Source organism: Hydra viridissima, unplaced genomic scaffold, assembly GCF_058129835.1.
Source record: "Hydra viridissima isolate aposymbiotic clone 2 unplaced genomic scaffold, HvirCarnegie_v1 scaffold_9, whole genome shotgun sequence".
Lineage (NCBI taxonomy): Eukaryota > Metazoa > Cnidaria > Hydrozoa > Anthoathecata > Hydridae > Hydra > Hydra viridissima.
The window spans coordinates 15,852,217-15,869,359 of NW_028324308.1; the positions used below are offsets into that span (position 1 = coordinate 15,852,217).

General features: G+C 28.2%; 3 protein-coding genes and 1 long non-coding RNA gene across 4 annotated transcripts in view; 2 read left to right on the forward strand and 2 right to left on the reverse strand.

Moving 5' to 3' along the window:
* Positions 1-304: 304 nt before the first annotated feature.
* On the forward strand, positions 305-1,760 carry LOC149884273 (uncharacterized). Its single transcript, XR_016455659.1, has 2 exons — positions 305-545; positions 803-1,760. It is a non-coding gene; the product is annotated as an uncharacterized LOC149884273 (long non-coding RNA).
* Positions 1,761-6,031: 4,271 nt separating this feature from the next.
* The window catches only part of LOC145185211 (uncharacterized), a 33,159-nt gene continuing 22,047 nt past the window's right edge, over positions 6,032-17,143 (forward strand). Inside the window, exons 1-4 of the mRNA XM_090098732.1 lie at positions 6,032-6,169; positions 13,741-13,791; positions 13,878-13,937; positions 14,197-14,265. Of these exons, the coding sequence (XP_089954858.1) occupies positions 6,134-6,169; positions 13,741-13,791; positions 13,878-13,937; positions 14,197-14,265 (216 nt within the window). The 5' untranslated portion in view covers positions 6,032-6,133. The remainder of the gene's footprint in view (positions 6,170-13,740; positions 13,792-13,877; positions 13,938-14,196; positions 14,266-17,143) is intronic.
* LOC149884274 (uncharacterized) lies at positions 6,160-7,822 on the reverse strand. The gene is made up of 2 exons (XM_090098077.1): positions 7,186-7,822; positions 6,160-6,922 (listed from the first exon to the last, which is right to left on the reverse strand). Exons 1-2 carry the CDS (start codon positions 7,331-7,333, stop codon positions 6,492-6,494), a joined length of 579 nt encoding a protein of 192 aa, XP_089954203.1. The 5' UTR covers positions 7,334-7,822; the 3' UTR covers positions 6,160-6,491.
* LOC149884275 (uncharacterized) lies at positions 8,218-10,060 on the reverse strand. The gene is made up of 5 exons (XM_090098078.1): positions 9,794-10,060; positions 9,502-9,696; positions 9,146-9,385; positions 8,874-9,036; positions 8,218-8,685 (listed from the first exon to the last, which is right to left on the reverse strand). Exons 1-5 carry the CDS (start codon positions 10,013-10,015, stop codon positions 8,282-8,284), a joined length of 1,224 nt encoding a protein of 407 aa, XP_089954204.1. The 5' UTR covers positions 10,016-10,060; the 3' UTR covers positions 8,218-8,281.

The following is a 17,143-nucleotide window of genomic DNA, read 5'->3' on the forward strand; positions in this document are numbered from 1 at the left end:
TTTATTAGCTTCAAGTTTTAATTTAAAAATCAATGAGTTAGTTAATTTTCAAATCTAAAAGAAAATTTGTTTTGTTCATTACAACGATTAGAAGTTAAGTTTTTCTTCTGTTCGTTAACTTTGCAGCGCAATATTTCTAAAGTATTAGGATAAGCTAGAAGGTTGCTTGGTTTCACACTGCGTTTAATTTTTTGGAACAGGATATAATCATGTGGAGAAGAATGGACAGTCGTTAATATGTCGTAAATAATTAGTAATTCCATTTACCGTAAATATAAAAGAAATGATCTTTACATTGTTTGTAAGTTTGTAAACATCTGAGCGAGTTGTTAATGTTGTTTCAATTTTTCAAATAATATTAACAACACAACTTCTACAATTTTTCGCATCTTTCATACAATTGATGGGATAATGCTAATTTATACTTTAAAGCGATCAGACGGAAATTTAACAGATTTGCCTATGCTAGTTTACTTCATTGAAGTATCTGTCAATACAAGCTAAGTTTTGTTCAATCAAAACTTGGTAGAAAAGTCTAAAATTTTGTAAGCGAAAATTTTGTAGAAACAAAATTTTCATTAAAATTTTTCATAAAAATGAAAATTTTGTAGAAACAAAATTTTCATTTTTATGAAAACTGAATTTTTTTTAGGAAATTTTTTTCTGAATTTTTTAGACTTGGAAAAATGATAATTTAGTTAAAGTAAATGCTATCTATAGTTGTTAGAGAGGCTGTTATTTTTATGACCGAAAATCGATTTTTGCATATTTTGCTAACAAATACCTTTTCGAAAATTTTTAGATAACTGGATATCATTAGAGAAGGTGTTTGGAGCAAGAAAGATTACAATGAAGAGTTATGTAACAAACACATCGTATGTTGTCGTTTCGTGCTGTCCTGTGGGAATAACTTTACATATCGTTGGGTTTTACCTACTATTAAGGGCAAGAAATTCTCAAATGGATGCAATCGAAAGAATAATCGTAATCAACTTATGCTTAGCAGAAGTTTTCGCTAACACTATCCTATTTATCGACGGCCTGTTGGATTTTGCATCTATTCCTAACCCGAAATATTTATATGCAGCTTTAAGAAGTTTTTTGTTCGCTTATTATTTTTCAACTTTGTGCTTAACCTTTAACCGCTTTTTAAAGCTTTATTTGAGCATTCGTTATTATTTTATTTTGTCAAAGAGGAAAATGCGTTTATTTTTAATAGTATTATGGATTTTTAGCTGTGTCACTGGTTGCTTAGTTTCTTCGCTTCTTCTTCCAAGAAAAATCGTGGGAATTATTGATTTTTTTTTTGACGCCATCATTGTTCTTCTTCCTATATTTGTTTACGGCTACGCGTTGAATTTATCCAGAATTTTGTCAAAGAAAAAATCTCTAATACAAGAGAGAAAATCAGCATTTAAAGGACTTTTGTTATCAGCAATGATTGTTTTTTCTTATGTACTGTTTACTGCGATACCGCATACCATTTTCTTATGTCACATTATGGCCAAAAAAAAGGTAAACAGTACGCTACATTTAGTTTTGGACATAACGTTGGTAATGGCTTTTTGGAGTGACGCATTTATATACATATATATGAGCAAACACATACGAAAACCTCTAAGGAGGAGACGTGTTATCAAACCAAAATACGACGAAAAAACAATAACGATGGTTCATTTTTCAAAATAGTTTATTATTTGTTGAAAAATATATATTTAAAGAAAAAAAAGACATCCCTAAATAAATTTAAATGTTAAAAATATTTTTTTAAATGTTTTGATTTTACAGCTTCTCATTGGTGGGTAGAAGATCTCAAATTAATTGTTGATTTGCTAAAGAAGAAGTTTTTCATTCTTCATTATTTCATTCTTCATTATGTATCACAGATCTTCTCAAACCTTATTGCTATAAGAAATTGAAAATATACACGGTTTAATTCATGCTCTGCTTAATTTTAATGAAGCCTTATAACACCTCCTAATCGCTTTTTCAATTTTGACCATTTTATCATTAACTATACTTATAAAATCTTTTTTTAAACTATTCACAGTTTTTACAACACCGCTAACAAGCCTATACTACTTTATCAAGCCACAGAAAGATTTCCGCCATTTTTCAAAAAGAACTCATTCTTTTATTGTAAAACAAAATCTAATTAACGGATGCTAGAGATTTGCTCAGTAATGAGTTTGTGTTAATTAGTGGCTTTGTTCAATATCAAGATAATCTTAAAAGATTTCCAGTAGATAAAAAAAAAATTCTTTTACCTCGGAGGTTTGTCCATCAACTCAACAATTTTTAGTCAATAAAAAACCTCCCTGAACTTAAAGGATTAAATAAATTTTTTCTTGCAAAAAAATTTTTTTTAAAAGTAACTGAACCCTTTGTTTTCGTCTGACCTTGTACATGTAAAAGCTTGATTCCCTTTCTCATGAAAATTTTTTTTTACAAAGTAACTTTACGACTCTCAAATGGACTCAAAAAAAAAAAAAAAAAAAAATCAAAACTCATGGGGGTTTTCAACAATCAAGCAAGTTTCTTTATTATTTATAGCAATAAGTTCTTAATAATTAAGTTAAAATTCACTTTAGATACTAAAGCATAAAACACTTTACAGCAAGGGTTGCTTCCCGCTCCTTAACAAGAACAAGATTTTAAAACATAATTTTCAATTAAACAATGTTATTCATGAATAGACGAATTTTAATAGAAGACTTAACGTTTGTAATAGAATATTTACGTTTATACTGTAGTATTTTCTTAACTTTTGAATTAAAGCTCCAAATTATCTATTTTGAGAAAAACTCAAGGCTTGATAAGTAGGATCTTTTCTATAAATTGTTCCATGAATTAATCCACCTCAACGCAGAATATTTACTAATGTTGACTTTTTTTTCCATTCTGCTTTATAGCGTCCAATTTTTGGTTAATTAATAGGGTAATACAAATTTTAATATATATTATTTGATTTTTTTTGACATCAAAATTTACCCAAATCAAGATTTCACAACACGAGGTTTCTAATTCTCGGAACAGTTGATTTTGTGATCAGTTTTCCCACAAACACTTTGCACAAAATGTGTCAATGACGACATCTTTAAACAATTGCAAAAAAAAAAATGACGAATTTGAGATTTTTTAAATAACTAAATTCCACAAGAGAATTGATTTTTGAAGCTAACATTATTAATTTTAAAATAAAAGTTAATAATTGTCTCTTAATAGGATGAGAACACATGCTTAAGATAAAAACAGTTTTTTTAAAGTTTTTTTTCTGAAGTTTTTTTTTTTAAATGTTTCCTCCGGAAGCAATTTCGTGTGGTTTTTACACTTTCGGCAGTTTCTAACAATTTTGATCAGCAGCTACGCAAGCTAGAGATGTCAATACCATTGACAATTTGTTCCTGGCTCCTAGCTTAAATTTTTTGAATACATGCTTTTTGTGCCGTATCAGCCTGGCTGTCTGTCGTTGATGGAGGCTTTCGACTTGGGTTTTTTTGAGTCTTCTAATCACCTGTTTCTCTCTTCTCTTTCTTTAGTTTGATGAACAGAACGAAACACAGAATTGTGTCTTTCAAAACATTTCCAATTGTGGTTAATTTTATTAAAATGGTAAAGCTTCGGAGAAGTAACGGTGCTCTCTTTGTAAAATGCTTAAACGACAACTCGGAGGTCTGCCACATGTTGAAGCTTAAACGACAACTCGGAGGGTTATCACATGTTAAAGCTCATTAATGACAAGTGAAATTGCCATTTTTGAAATTACCAACCACTGCATAGACCTCTCATTCCTTAAAAGATGTTGATATAAATTAATACTAAATTAATAATGAATATTAATTAATAACAAATTTAAATTTCCTGCTAGTAAATGCTATAGATTGCTATAAATTTGCTTGTCGTATAAAAATTATTTTTCTGATATGAATTTGGCCTTCTCCTTTCAACTTAAACTCTTGCCAAAAATTTCGGGTATTATTCGAAATTTTTCCGTTTTTTTCATTGACTACTATTCAGAAATAATTTTAGTTTTGAGGGGATGAAGGGTGAAAAGTGGTTTATCAAGCGGAAATTTTGAATATCCCTTGTTTTTGCTTCGTGCTAGTTTTGCGATTAACACTGTTTAAGTTGTAACTCTCAGATACTCCATCATTAACACGTTGAAACCTATTTGAAGGTTGTAAACACTTCGTCATTGGGCAAAAATCAGGAGAACCTTTGGTATGATTCTTTTCCTAATAAAGTCTCGATTTCCTGACCGCTTTTTAAGCCTTTTTCCAAGGATCCTACGTCTCATTCTTTTATTATTAATCCAGCTTTATTAGATGTTTAACAGTTTTTTTCATCTGCTAATGAAATTGAGAACTGCAATCTTATTAACACAAATTTGTAGATTCACTGAAATTAGGAAATTAAATTTGTAGATTCACTGAAATCAGGAAATTAAATTCTCAAAGTGTATTAATAAAAACAAGATCTACAAAATCTCTCATCTGCTTAAAGATATTGAAAAAAGTTCAACTTTTAACTTAAAAAGCTATTTATGGTTAAAGCCATTTTTTAGTAACTACTTTTGATTAGCGAACAAGGCAAGGTTGATCTCGGAGAACAATTAAGCGATTTTCCTCTTCATTGATTTTTTTGGCAGATTTTTTTAAATCGCATTTAAATTAGATTAAGACAACAAAAATATCTTTCTTTTAGAAGTATAAAATATAATTACAAGGTAGTTGATCAAAAGTTTAAAAAAAAAAAAAAACATAAACGTTCTTAATAATTTACAAAAAACCAATTAAGAACTGGGAGGAACCATGTTTCTCCTCTGTCCCCTAGAAATTAAATTTGCGAAAGCTTGGGAAAACTCCGAATATTCTGGTTTTCCCCTAATTAAAAATATTTGCACAAGTAGAACGACAATGTTGTCACTGCATAATCCCTGTCATTCAGATATTCGACGATCATTAAAATGTAATTTTTGTTACAGTTAAGATTGTAATTTTAAATAGCATATACGTTTTGGGTTACTTTCTTTTATTTCTTTTTTAAAATAGGTTTGGTTTATTTATCTTTTTTGATGCGGTTATATTTATTGGATGCTAAAAGCACACATACAAAGTGTAATCAAGTATTTTTTTTTGGATGCTAAAAGCACACATACAAAGTGTAATCAAGTATTTTTATACAAAATGTAGGTTAAGGTATTACTATGTAGACTAAGTATGATCTTAAACTGATTATAATAATAATGATGATAATTATGATAATGATGATAGTAAAAATAGTAATAGCAATAATAATAACAATAACAACTAAAACAACAATACCAACAACAACAATGATAATAATAATAATAATAATAATAATAATAATAATAATAATAATAATAATAATAATAATAATAATAATAATAATAATAATAATAATAATAATAATAATAATAATAATAATAATAATAATAATAATAATAATAACAATAATAATAATAATAACAATAATAATAATAATAATAATAATAATAATAATAATAATAATAATAATAATAATAATAATAATAATAATAATAATAATAATAATAATAATAATAATAATAATAATAACAATAACAATAATAATAATAATAATAATAATAATAATAATAATAATAATAATAATAATAATAATAATAATAATAATAATAATGATAATAATAATAATAATGATAATAATAATAATAATAATAATAATAATAATAATAATAATAATAATAATAATAATAATAATAATAATGATAATAATAATAATAATGATAATAATAATAATAATAATAATAATAATAATAAAAATAATAATAATAACAATAATAATAATAGTAATAATAATAAAATAATAATAATAATATTTATAATAATAGCATTAATAATAATAAGAATAATGGTAAAAGTAAGAATGAAATTTATGATTACATTGACTAATCTTATATGAGTTTATTGCGTACCATAATATCAGTTCCACTGGGACTTAAATTTTACTAAGGTATAAACAAAAATGATCTTGTTGTTTCTTTCTGTTTTTTTTTTAGGATTAGATAATTAAGCTTGATTACTAAAAGCATTTATCTTAAAAAGTTGTGGTGCTTCTAATATACAGTTGATAAATGGATGACAGTCTGATTGATTTGAAGTACATACATGTAAGATTGTATGTATGTATGTATGTATGTATGTATGTATGTATGTATGTATGTATGTATGTATGTATGTATGTATGTATGTATGTATGTATGTATGTATGTATGTATGTATGTATGTATGTATGTATGTATGTATGTATGTATGTGTGTATGTATGTATGTGTGTCTGTATGTATGTATGTATGTATGTATGTATGTATGTATGTATGTATGTATGTATGTATGTATGTATGTATGTATGTATGTATGTATGTATGTAGCTAACATAAAATAGTATATGGTACAAGTTTTTAAAAATTTTTAAGTGTTATTAGTACGTAAATTAGCAAATGTTTTTGAATGGTAAATCTTGTGGAAAACTGTATTGCCCCCTGTTGTTGAGGTTTGGCTGGCACAATATAAACACTACATTGCCTTTATCGATGACAGAGATCTCATCTTTCTCCGGAAACATGAAAAATTCCTGGCCAGATCTTTTCAAAAAATTTATGACAAACTCATTTCCATCTGCAACTAAGGCTTGAATTAACCCAACATAGTATTTGACAATTTTTTTGGAAGTTTGAAACTTCACAATCACAAAGTCATTCATTTTAATAGACAAGCTGTCCTCCTCACTATCGCCGTAAACACTGTGATAACTTAGTCTTGTCTTTTTCTTTTTACATTTGCTTGGGCCTTGGTTTTCTTGTGCCAAACCTTTGGATATTGTTCCTTTAGCAAGTGCTTTCTTCCTTTTCAAGGATCGTTGACCTGGTAAAGTATGTTAAGGAATTTCTTAAAACAGAAGCAAATAAAATTATTTATAAAAAAAAAATTACAAAATTAAATAACAGTTAAGTAAGGTTTTTGATGCACAACTTATTTCAATATTTTATGAAAATACAAGGCTCGCTGAAAAACTAAATATTAATGTTCAAACATTCTTGATGGCTAAGTACCTAGAACATTTAAGCAATGCAAAAGTTTGCAATATTCAATATGAGCCAATTTAAATTTATACATTAAAAGGATACGAGGATGAAGATCTGTCAAAGAATCAGTAGGAATTAGTACTTCTCCAATACTATAGTGATTGCATTTTGTACCATTGTCACATTCAGTGCATGTCAGCCTTCTCATATACAACGTTTCTTTTTTTAGTGGAACTCCAAAACACCTCATGAACTTGTAAAGTCCCCTTGAAAGTTGTTAGGTTTTTGGGTACACATTTCTCATAGAGATTGAAATCTGTTTTTTTAATAGTATAGATGGTTATACTTGGACACTTTTTTTTTATTTCTTCAACCAAATAGTTAACATTAGGAATATCTTTCCCTTGTCCTATTATTCTGTTTGCCGTTCTTTTGATACATCCCCCTATTCCATCACCTTTTCCATGCCCCTTTTCTGTGAAATGCCATCTCATTATTGCAGCTCCAAACTCTTTTCCAAAAAAAGTACCTAGCAAATAGAACATGGACTTGTTTCGGTACTGTTGAGAAGTACTATCGCTAAGAAAATGAACTGTTTTAATGATAGGCAGCTTTTCTTTCAAATCATTAATAACAGGCTTTAAATGTGCACAGATCCCAACAAAGTCGTGTTGCCTGTTATCTGAAAATGTACAGTAAGATTTGGCCTTTAATTTGTTTTCAGAAATTTTGTAATAGTACGCCACAACTGTATGGATTGACACTTGGTTTCTTGATCCACCAAAATGAAGCGATTGAATTTCTTTTGAATATTTGCAACAGGGTTAGCAAAAAAACCCAACCCAAAAAAACCCAAAAATACCCACCTTAAAAAAACCCAAAAAAACCCAAAGATATTTGGGTTTTTTTAAAAATATCTTTTTTTACAACAGATTCTTAGCTTTTATAAACCCTATATTGTAAATAATATTGGATTTATTATTATGAAATATATATGTATATTATACTTTTTAGTTTAAACTCCTTACAGAATAATCCATAATATGATTAATCTTTTGTATAGCTGGTTGGGGTTATACAGAAAAAATTATTAGGGAAATTAGTTTAACGCCTAAAAAGAAAAAGAAAAATCAATGAAGATTACAAACTATATTTCATTAAGTTTCAAAAGCTTAACAAAATGATTGGCCATTGTTGTTTACCAATCAAATTCTTTGCCTCTCAAATGTCTGTATATCCGAACAAGCTTTTCAGCTCTATCGCTCCCTAACCAATTTCTTAACTTGCTCCACACAATACCAAAAGTAGAAAACACTCTTTCTATGGAGCCAGTGCTTGCAGGACAACTATGAAGAGATTGAAAAAATTTTGCAAACCCTTCTGGCAGTGGTAAAGATTTTTGATGCAGCCTTTGCTTCAAATCTATTATACCCCACCGTCTTTCACTTGAAATTGTAGAAATAAAGTTATCGTTGAACATGTGCAGTGGAAAGGTAGTTGTAACTTTCAGCCTGAAATCATAGTATCCAGCCATGTATTCATTGTGCCTATCACTTAGCCAAGCTTCTGCAGCAGCTTCTTGTTCAATGCTTAAAGATTTTCCTAAAATTAAAGAATATTGTATTCCTGCTTTATATATTAAAAATGAGAAATGTAAATATATGGATATTATGTCATAAATTGTGTCTGTAGTCTAGAATCAACTAATGTCTTAGGTAAGTTATATAAGTTAAAATAATGTAGTTTTAAGTTTGTTCTTTCAATTTTTGGGTTAGATTTGGTTGCCATGCCTTGGTATTTAATATCAGTCAAATTTGCCAAAAAATGAAAAGGTTCCATTGCTTCATCAAATTTTAACTTAATTTCCATATAATATGGCTTCAGGTCTTCATCCTTCAGGAGAGATAACCAAACTTCACATGCATCTGACAATGATGTTGAGTCACTTTGTAGCTATAAATATAACTTCTTTTTCTAAATATCTTTGCAAATATTTTAATAGTATATTGAAGCCATAGTTTAAAATATTTTAATGAATAACAATTTTACTTTACATATCTACCTTATCTAAAGCTATCTCACATTTCTCCAGTTGAATTAGAAGATTTTTAGCTTCTCTGAAAATTCCAGCATTATCTATAATTTTCTTGATATTATGTTTAATATCACCTTCATGCTTCTCTATAATATCAAGGTAGTAGTTATAATTAATATAAGTTTTTAAACAGTCTACTTGAGAGTTCCATCGTGTATCATTAGGAAGTTGCGGCATAACTCCATTCCTATCATCCAAAAGCCATCCCTGAAATTAAGAACTAGTTTAATTAGTTGATATATTAACATAATTCACTGAATAAAAAGTGCAAAAAAATTAAACTGTAAAATTAAAATAATATATTATAAGCAATATTTACTCACACGTGGTTGGTGATGGTTTCGGAAGTATTTGTTCACTTCAATTAAATGTGCCAGAAAATTTGGTGTCACATGCTTCTCAACTAAATTTAAGTAATGAGCTGAGCATCCATATGTAAGTAACAACAGATATTCCTCTTTAAGAACTTCTTTCATCTTTTTCATTTTGTTTTCATTATCTGTACAAATGGCAAATACCTGTTGGAAGTAGAGAAATATTCTTATATTTTTAGTTAATTTAAATTAAAGTAAATAATATGTACATAAATACTATATTCAGTATTATTATACTTACATCTTGCTCATAAACCTTCTTGATGTGTGTTATTGCTTGAATGGCTAATTGAGCACAATATTCTGAAGTTTTTTTTTCACTTCCTGCATCTATAGCGGAGATTAAATATGGGGTCTTTCTATTATGTACACTGTGAGCAATAATTGGATCATTTCTGACACTGCTCCAACCATCTTGTATCAATGTAATAGTACTCCTATTATTCGCAAATTCGCTTTTCATAGATACAACTACCTCATCGTTCACTTTATCCAGTAACTCCCTGAAAGTTTCTTCCGGTTCAGAGGATCTTAACCAGGTCTCAAAAAATTAACACAATTTTTAAATTCTCTATTTTCTACAGCATTAAATGGAATATTGCTTGCAAAAAAAAATTTGGCAACTTGCAAGTCAAAAACATCCTTCTGGTCTGAGCTTGTTCTTGAAACGTAGTTTTCTATTAACTTTTGTTTTTTATATGGGGTTGATGTTGAACCAGAGTAGCTACTCCCAAAGACACCAGAAGTGCTTGATGCTTCAAAAGATTCTGAAGTAACTGGGCTAACAAAATTACACAACAAGTTTACAGATGTCTGAGATGATACTCGGCCATCATTTAAAATAAAGTTCTTATTTCATTCTGCAACATCAGCAGATGAGTTTTTTTTTTACATTTTTTTAAATGAATTCTGATTCTTTCTATTTTTTGGCTATTAATAATTTCATTGCATTAATTGCACTGGCACTGCAGTATTACTTTTCCAGAAACAGTTTTTGATAGCTTAGTCATGTCATTCCATTCATCTGCAAGCTTTCTTCCAGATCCAGGAGCCATAATATATGTTCTTATTAAAAAATGTTTTTTTTTTTTCTGAAAAAAAATTCTATTATGATTAAAATATAAATAAATAATGTCAACTAGTTAATAAATCAGGAAATTCCGAAACACTTTGCAGTTTTAAAAGTGATAACATAACAACATATTTTCCTAGACTAGTCCAGGAGCTCCAAAATATGTTAGAGACTTAAGGTACTTTGGCAATAAAAATAGGAATATATAGGGTAAATGAACTATAAATTTAGAAATTTAACTTTCCTTTCTGAAAATTTTTACTTCGTATAAATGGTCAGTTTTGAAAAAACCCAAAAAAACCCATAAAACCCAAAAAACCCATTTGGGTTGGGTTTTTTCCAACCCTGATTTGCAATTGTAGTTTTCTGAAAAATCACAATGAATGAAAATATCCCTAGGCCCCAAGTTATTTTTTATTTCTGATGTAGCTTTGTACTGGTGTTTTATATTTCATACATGCCTCATAAACTTTTCCAACATGTTATTAATAAAATGTAAAAACACCTGTTTTTTAGTTAATGTTAACTCTTCTTTTACAGTTTTGAAACATGTCTTCATTTTACCTTTTGCCAAAACTTCAACTCTTTTTTTAGACCATTGGGGAAAAGTTGCTTGTTCATTCTCAAATTCTTACAAACTATTTTTTTGTTTAAACAGCATACTCCACATTTTCTTTCTAGACACAATTCTCTCAGCTTGCCATCACATGTTATACTTTTTAGCAAGTCAGTGGGATATTTATATGCCAACATCTTTAAAGTATACAACTTTTCAAGAACCAAAGCAAAATACTCATGGTCAATACAAAGACAAGTATCTCGTTTACGGAAGTCTGGTTGAACTACTCAAAAGGGTCTCAATTTACAAAATGTGCTATTAGATGTTGAATTGAACTTGTTTGTTTGTTTAAAGTTATTATACAAATTTAACATTGTATCATTCAATAGTCTTTTCTGTTTTTTCAGTTTGTTTCTTGTTATTGTTTCTTTTTTCCCAGCAGTAAGCCTACTAGAACTATCTTTTTCTAAAAAGTTTTGTACTTCCATCTTAAGTTTTTGTTGTTTCAGTATATTTGAGAGTTGATGTGTATGGTATGGATTGCGTGGTAAGATATATCTAGAAGTAAGATTGTTAAGGCTTCTTTGAAGTCTGTACTTCTTTATTATCTTTCCGCTTAATACCCTGGCAAAAGCCTTTTTTTTGTTAATACATCTCTCAGTAGAAAAATTTGATTGTATTTGTGTCTTTAACACTTCACTAAAAAGCAAGCTTTTCTTTTCTTCCTTTGAGCATTTTGTACCACTAGTCATTTTTTTAACCACCTTTTGAGGAGTATTATCTTTTGCAGACTGCAGTCTGTAGAACTTTTGTTTGTATTTATTACCTCTTTGCTTTAACAATTTGTTTTTTTCTTCTAATTTTTGGATTTTTTTCTTTAACCCATCTCTATATTTTCTACGAATTTTTAGCCCGCTGCTATTTCTGGAACTAGATTCTTGACTGGGACCAGGAAGTACATTGAAGTCTAGTTCATTGTCGATAGGAACATTTGCAATTGGGCTTTCAGGTGGTGTTGACAAATATTCAATTAGTTGTTGTCTTTTCTTTTTCATTTCTCAACTTCTTTTGGTCCTTTCCTTCCAACCTTTTCTTACTGATCTTTTATCCCTTTCTGAAAGTTCATGAATTTTCTTCCGTGTTGCTTTTTTTCTTTCTCTGTCTTTTTGTTTTTGTTCTTCATACTTTTCTGGGTTTTCAGCTTTCATCTTCTCCCTCACCTTTCTCATACTTAGTTTTTTCAATTCTCTAGTTTTTTCTATCTTTCCCATCTTTGTAATCTATCAGGCTAGAAACATTTATCTTTTCCCTAATAATTAATTGGCTAAATGAGCAAAGTTTTAAAATATTAAAAATAGTGTAAATAGACATTAAAAAATCCATATACAAGTAAAATTGCTATTTGTTGTCACGTCCGTTCCACTGATGTCACGTCTGTTGCTTCCTGTATTCCACAGATGTGACATCCACAGATGTGACAGATTAAAGGAAAAAGCCTAAAAGGAGTGTATGTTTTGAGGCTAGGACTCTGTTCCCCTTGGAGTAAACATGTCCAAGTAATAGCTAGTAATTAAAATTAATGCTTATAAAAACATAAATTACTCTATAAATGTTTACCACAGATGTTACACACTCACACTAACGAATTCAACTTTTAAAGCTTCAACGCTTATTAACACAAAACAATTCCACCAAACCTTCCTTCAATTTTACTCATTAATAAAAATGTCTGGTATTTCAGCTAGGACAGCAACAGAGAGCACTACTGCTTCATCCTACAGCTTTTTTTTGATGTTAACAACTCTATCTACAGACGTGACACTTGAGCTGGTGACACGAGCTTCAATCACATAAAAGTTACTTTGAAAATATGTTTTGAGGAAAATAATGTGTCAACTCTAATTTTAATGTATTTTTAATTACTTATTATGCGTTAAAAAAAAGTAAAGTACTTCTATTAAGGATTAAACTACTTGGGATTAGCAAAAGGTCTGGGTGGTGACATTCCACATGCGTGACTTGTCACAGTCTGTGGAACACAATTTCACTGAAAATACTATTTTGGATTGGGTTAGATTAGTTTAACATTGTATGAGCTGTAAATTTATTATTTGCACACGTTAAAAATAAAAATAGTATTAACTTGAAAGAAAAAATTAGTGGTGACAGTATATTGCTACCTTTCTGGAGAATCACCCATGTATGTATTTATGTATGTATGTATGTATGTATGTATGTATGTATGTATGTATGTATGTATGTATGTATGTATGTATGTATGTATGTATGTATGTATGTATGTGTATGTATGTATGTATGTATGTATGTATGTATGTATGTATGTATGTATGTATGTATGTATGTATGTATGTATGTGTATGTATGTATTTATTTATGTATGTATGTGTATGTATGTGTGTATGCATGTATGTATTCATGGAGTTTTTGTTACTGTTGTTGTTGTTGTTGTTGGTGTTGTTATTATTATTTTTGTTTTATTATTATTTTATTTTTATTATTTTTATTATTATTACTGCATATTTATTTATATATTTAGTGGAGTTATTTACATTGTTGTCAAACTGTTTCAAATAAAAGAAAACCCAAGGTAATACTTATTTGTAGCAAGAAATGCTCTGAAAGAATAGTAGTCCTTGTTAAAGCTGTTCATAATAGTTTCTATTTACATTTCAGAAGTTTCATTGGAATACATTTTGGGTAGAATTGTCTGGTACAGTTTTGCGTCTATACAAGGTTTTTAAGTAGACCTTTTGCTTTATAACTTAATTTTATTAGGATTATCTTAGATATATTCAAGTTGATTAAAGTTATTTATATTTAAAGACCAATAGTTTTTTTGCTTTCACATCCTTTTCCAATAAATTTGACCTTAGTACCAACCTCATTTTTCATTCAAACATCAATATACTTATTTTTTTTAGTGATTATGTAATAACCTTTTAGAAATAATACAAAACTAAATTACTTAATCTTCCAATGCTGCTATACATAGGATTGCTCATTGCCACCTGATTCTGCACTTGAAAATGTACCAAGAATTAGGATATCACCAGTGAAAGAAGTAAGTTTATCATTTTATATATAAAATGAGTTATATGAATTTTCGAAATATACAGCTTTGACTTAATGATTAATTTCATACTGTTTATTTAGTTTAGTTAAATATTAAAAAGTTTGTTGTATAAAATCACAAATCTAAAAGGTTCCTAAATTAAGCTAAAGTATTGTTTTGTTAAACTATGAATTGATCATTGTCAACAAGCATGTGAAATGTGAAATGAAAAAGAAAAAAAAAAGTGATGTGACATGTAGAATAATAGTGAAATTTGAAAAATATATAATAACCTTGTTCATATCCATTATGTGATTTTTTCAAATCATGTTTTTTTTTTGTTTTTGTTTTTTATTTACCAATTGTATCTATAAACTATTTGTAAGTTTATAATTCATTATGTATTTAAGATATGAGAGTATTTAAAATTAAAAAAATTTCCTATTTGAACTTCCTTTTTCTTACATTTTTACCAACATTTTACATTTGTAGTTGGTATTTGTAATTTGAAAAGATAATACTGATTTTAATATACAAAATCAAAATGTTCCAAATGAAATATTCCATACAACACATTAGCAACATGCTGCTTTTAAATTAAAGAAACTATACAATAAAATATTGAATAAAAAAGCATTATAAAATGACAAAGTTTCAGTAAATGATAAAAATTAAAAACAAAATACAAAACATCACGAGATTGTAGATTAAAAAAATTGTCTAAAATAAATATTTGGTTAATTAACTTTAGATTCAGTTTTTGTGATTGCACTGGGCTCATCAGCCACATCAACGGAGATTTATGTTGACTTTTTTTTTTTAAAGCCTTTTCTGTTGTCAATCTGTTGCAGTTAGTTGATTTAAATAATTACTAAAAGGTTTCTTAACAGACACAGTTGTTGGTGGTTAGCTCAAAATTCCACTAGCAACTGTTGACAACTCTGAAATTACACAGCCTCTTTCATTAAGCTTTTGGACTTACACAGTTCACACCTTGCCAAATAAAGCCTTGCTAAATAACCTTCCATTTACTCTGTGTTGAGCTATTTCACATTAACAAACTTTACAGCAGCTTTTCTTCCTTGATGCCAGGCATTTGTAAAGCAACATGGATTAGTTCAATCTTATCAACCTGAAAAAATATGTTTATATACAATAAGAAAAACCTTTTTATGCTTAAAAAGATTTGTGTAGAGTGAGTATTTTGAGCTATAACTCAGTTTTTGCGTTAATGTCAGGCTTTTTAGTTTTCAGGACTTTTTAGTTTGACAACTGCTCTTCAAATGATTTTTGTAAGTTATGAAATATTTTCATAAGCAGATTTTGGTCATCCCTACCAACCATGGTAATGGGTGATGCCACCAGTTTTTGATGTTTGAGGTAGCCTTCTACTTTGTTCCAAAGAAAAAAGAAAGAGTTAAATCTTTGGCCTAAAACACCCTTATTGGCTACATCATTTATTGCAAGTTTTTGCAAAGCATATTTACTATCTTGAAGTGATTGCATGCAGTTAATGATTTAGCCCTACCAGTGAAGTAAATTTAATAGATTAGAATGTAATTAATTTATAAAGTAAACTTTTTTTTTATATTATTTACTAAACAAGTTATTGTAAGAAGGTTTTTTGTATGATTGCAGGTAAAATACTATTTGGATTCAATAAACAATTACCTTGTTTTAACTGGTGGCTAAAGTTAATATTTTGATCCTCCTTCTTCAATTTGTAAGCTTTTGAAGATGACACTGGGGTTTAAAGAGTTCCTAATGTATTTCAGAACAGTTCTTCATTTTGTGTTGATTCGAGGGATTTAAATTTATTGATTTATGTGAATATTGTGTTTATATGTGTTATATATATGTTATATATGTGTATTACATATTACAACGCTAATAGAGTGTAAAAGGTATAGTGAATATTGTTAATAGTGTAGTGTATTACATATTACAACACTAATAGTGTAAAAGGTATAGTGAATATTGTTAATAGTGTATGTGTATTACATATTACAACACTAATAGAGTGTAAAAGGTATAGTGAATACTGTTAATAGTGTATGTGTATTACATATTACAACACTAATAGAGTGTAAAAGGTATAGTGAATATTGTTAATAGTGTATGTGTATTACATATTACAACACTAATAGAGTGTAAAAGGTATAGTGAATATTGTTAATAGTGTAGTGTAAAAGGTATAGTGAATATTGTTAATAGTGTATGTGTATTACATATTACAACACTAATAGAGTGTAAAAAATATAGTGAATATTGTTAATAGTGTATGTGTATTACATATTACAACACTAATAGAGTGTAAAAGGTATAGTGAATATTGTTAATAGTGTATGTGTATTACATAATTACAAGACTAATAGAGTGTAAAAGGTATAGTGAATATTGTTAATAGTGTATGTGTATTACATATTACAACACTAATAGAGTGTAAAAGGTATAGTGAATATTGTTAATAGTGTATGTGTATTACATATTACAACACTAATAGAGTGTAAAAGGTATAGTGAATATTGTTAATAGTGTATGTGTATTACATATTGCAACACTAATAGAGTGTAAAAGGTATAGTGAATATTGTTAATATTGTAGTGTAAAAGGTATAGTGAATATTGTTAATAGTGTAGTGTAAAAGGTATAGTGAATATTGTTTATAGTGTAGTGTAAAAGGTATAGTGAATATTGTTAGTATTGCAAATATTGTCTCTAATTTGGCTACTGATGTCATTTTAATTGGAGCCATAACCAGAAATAAATACATTTGCCAGTCAATAGCTTGAGATGGATTTAAATTCCCTGCTAACGAAAGTGATGTAATAAAACTTCTGCAAAAAGGTTTTGATGAAAAAAAAAAAAAAAAATGATTGACATCATA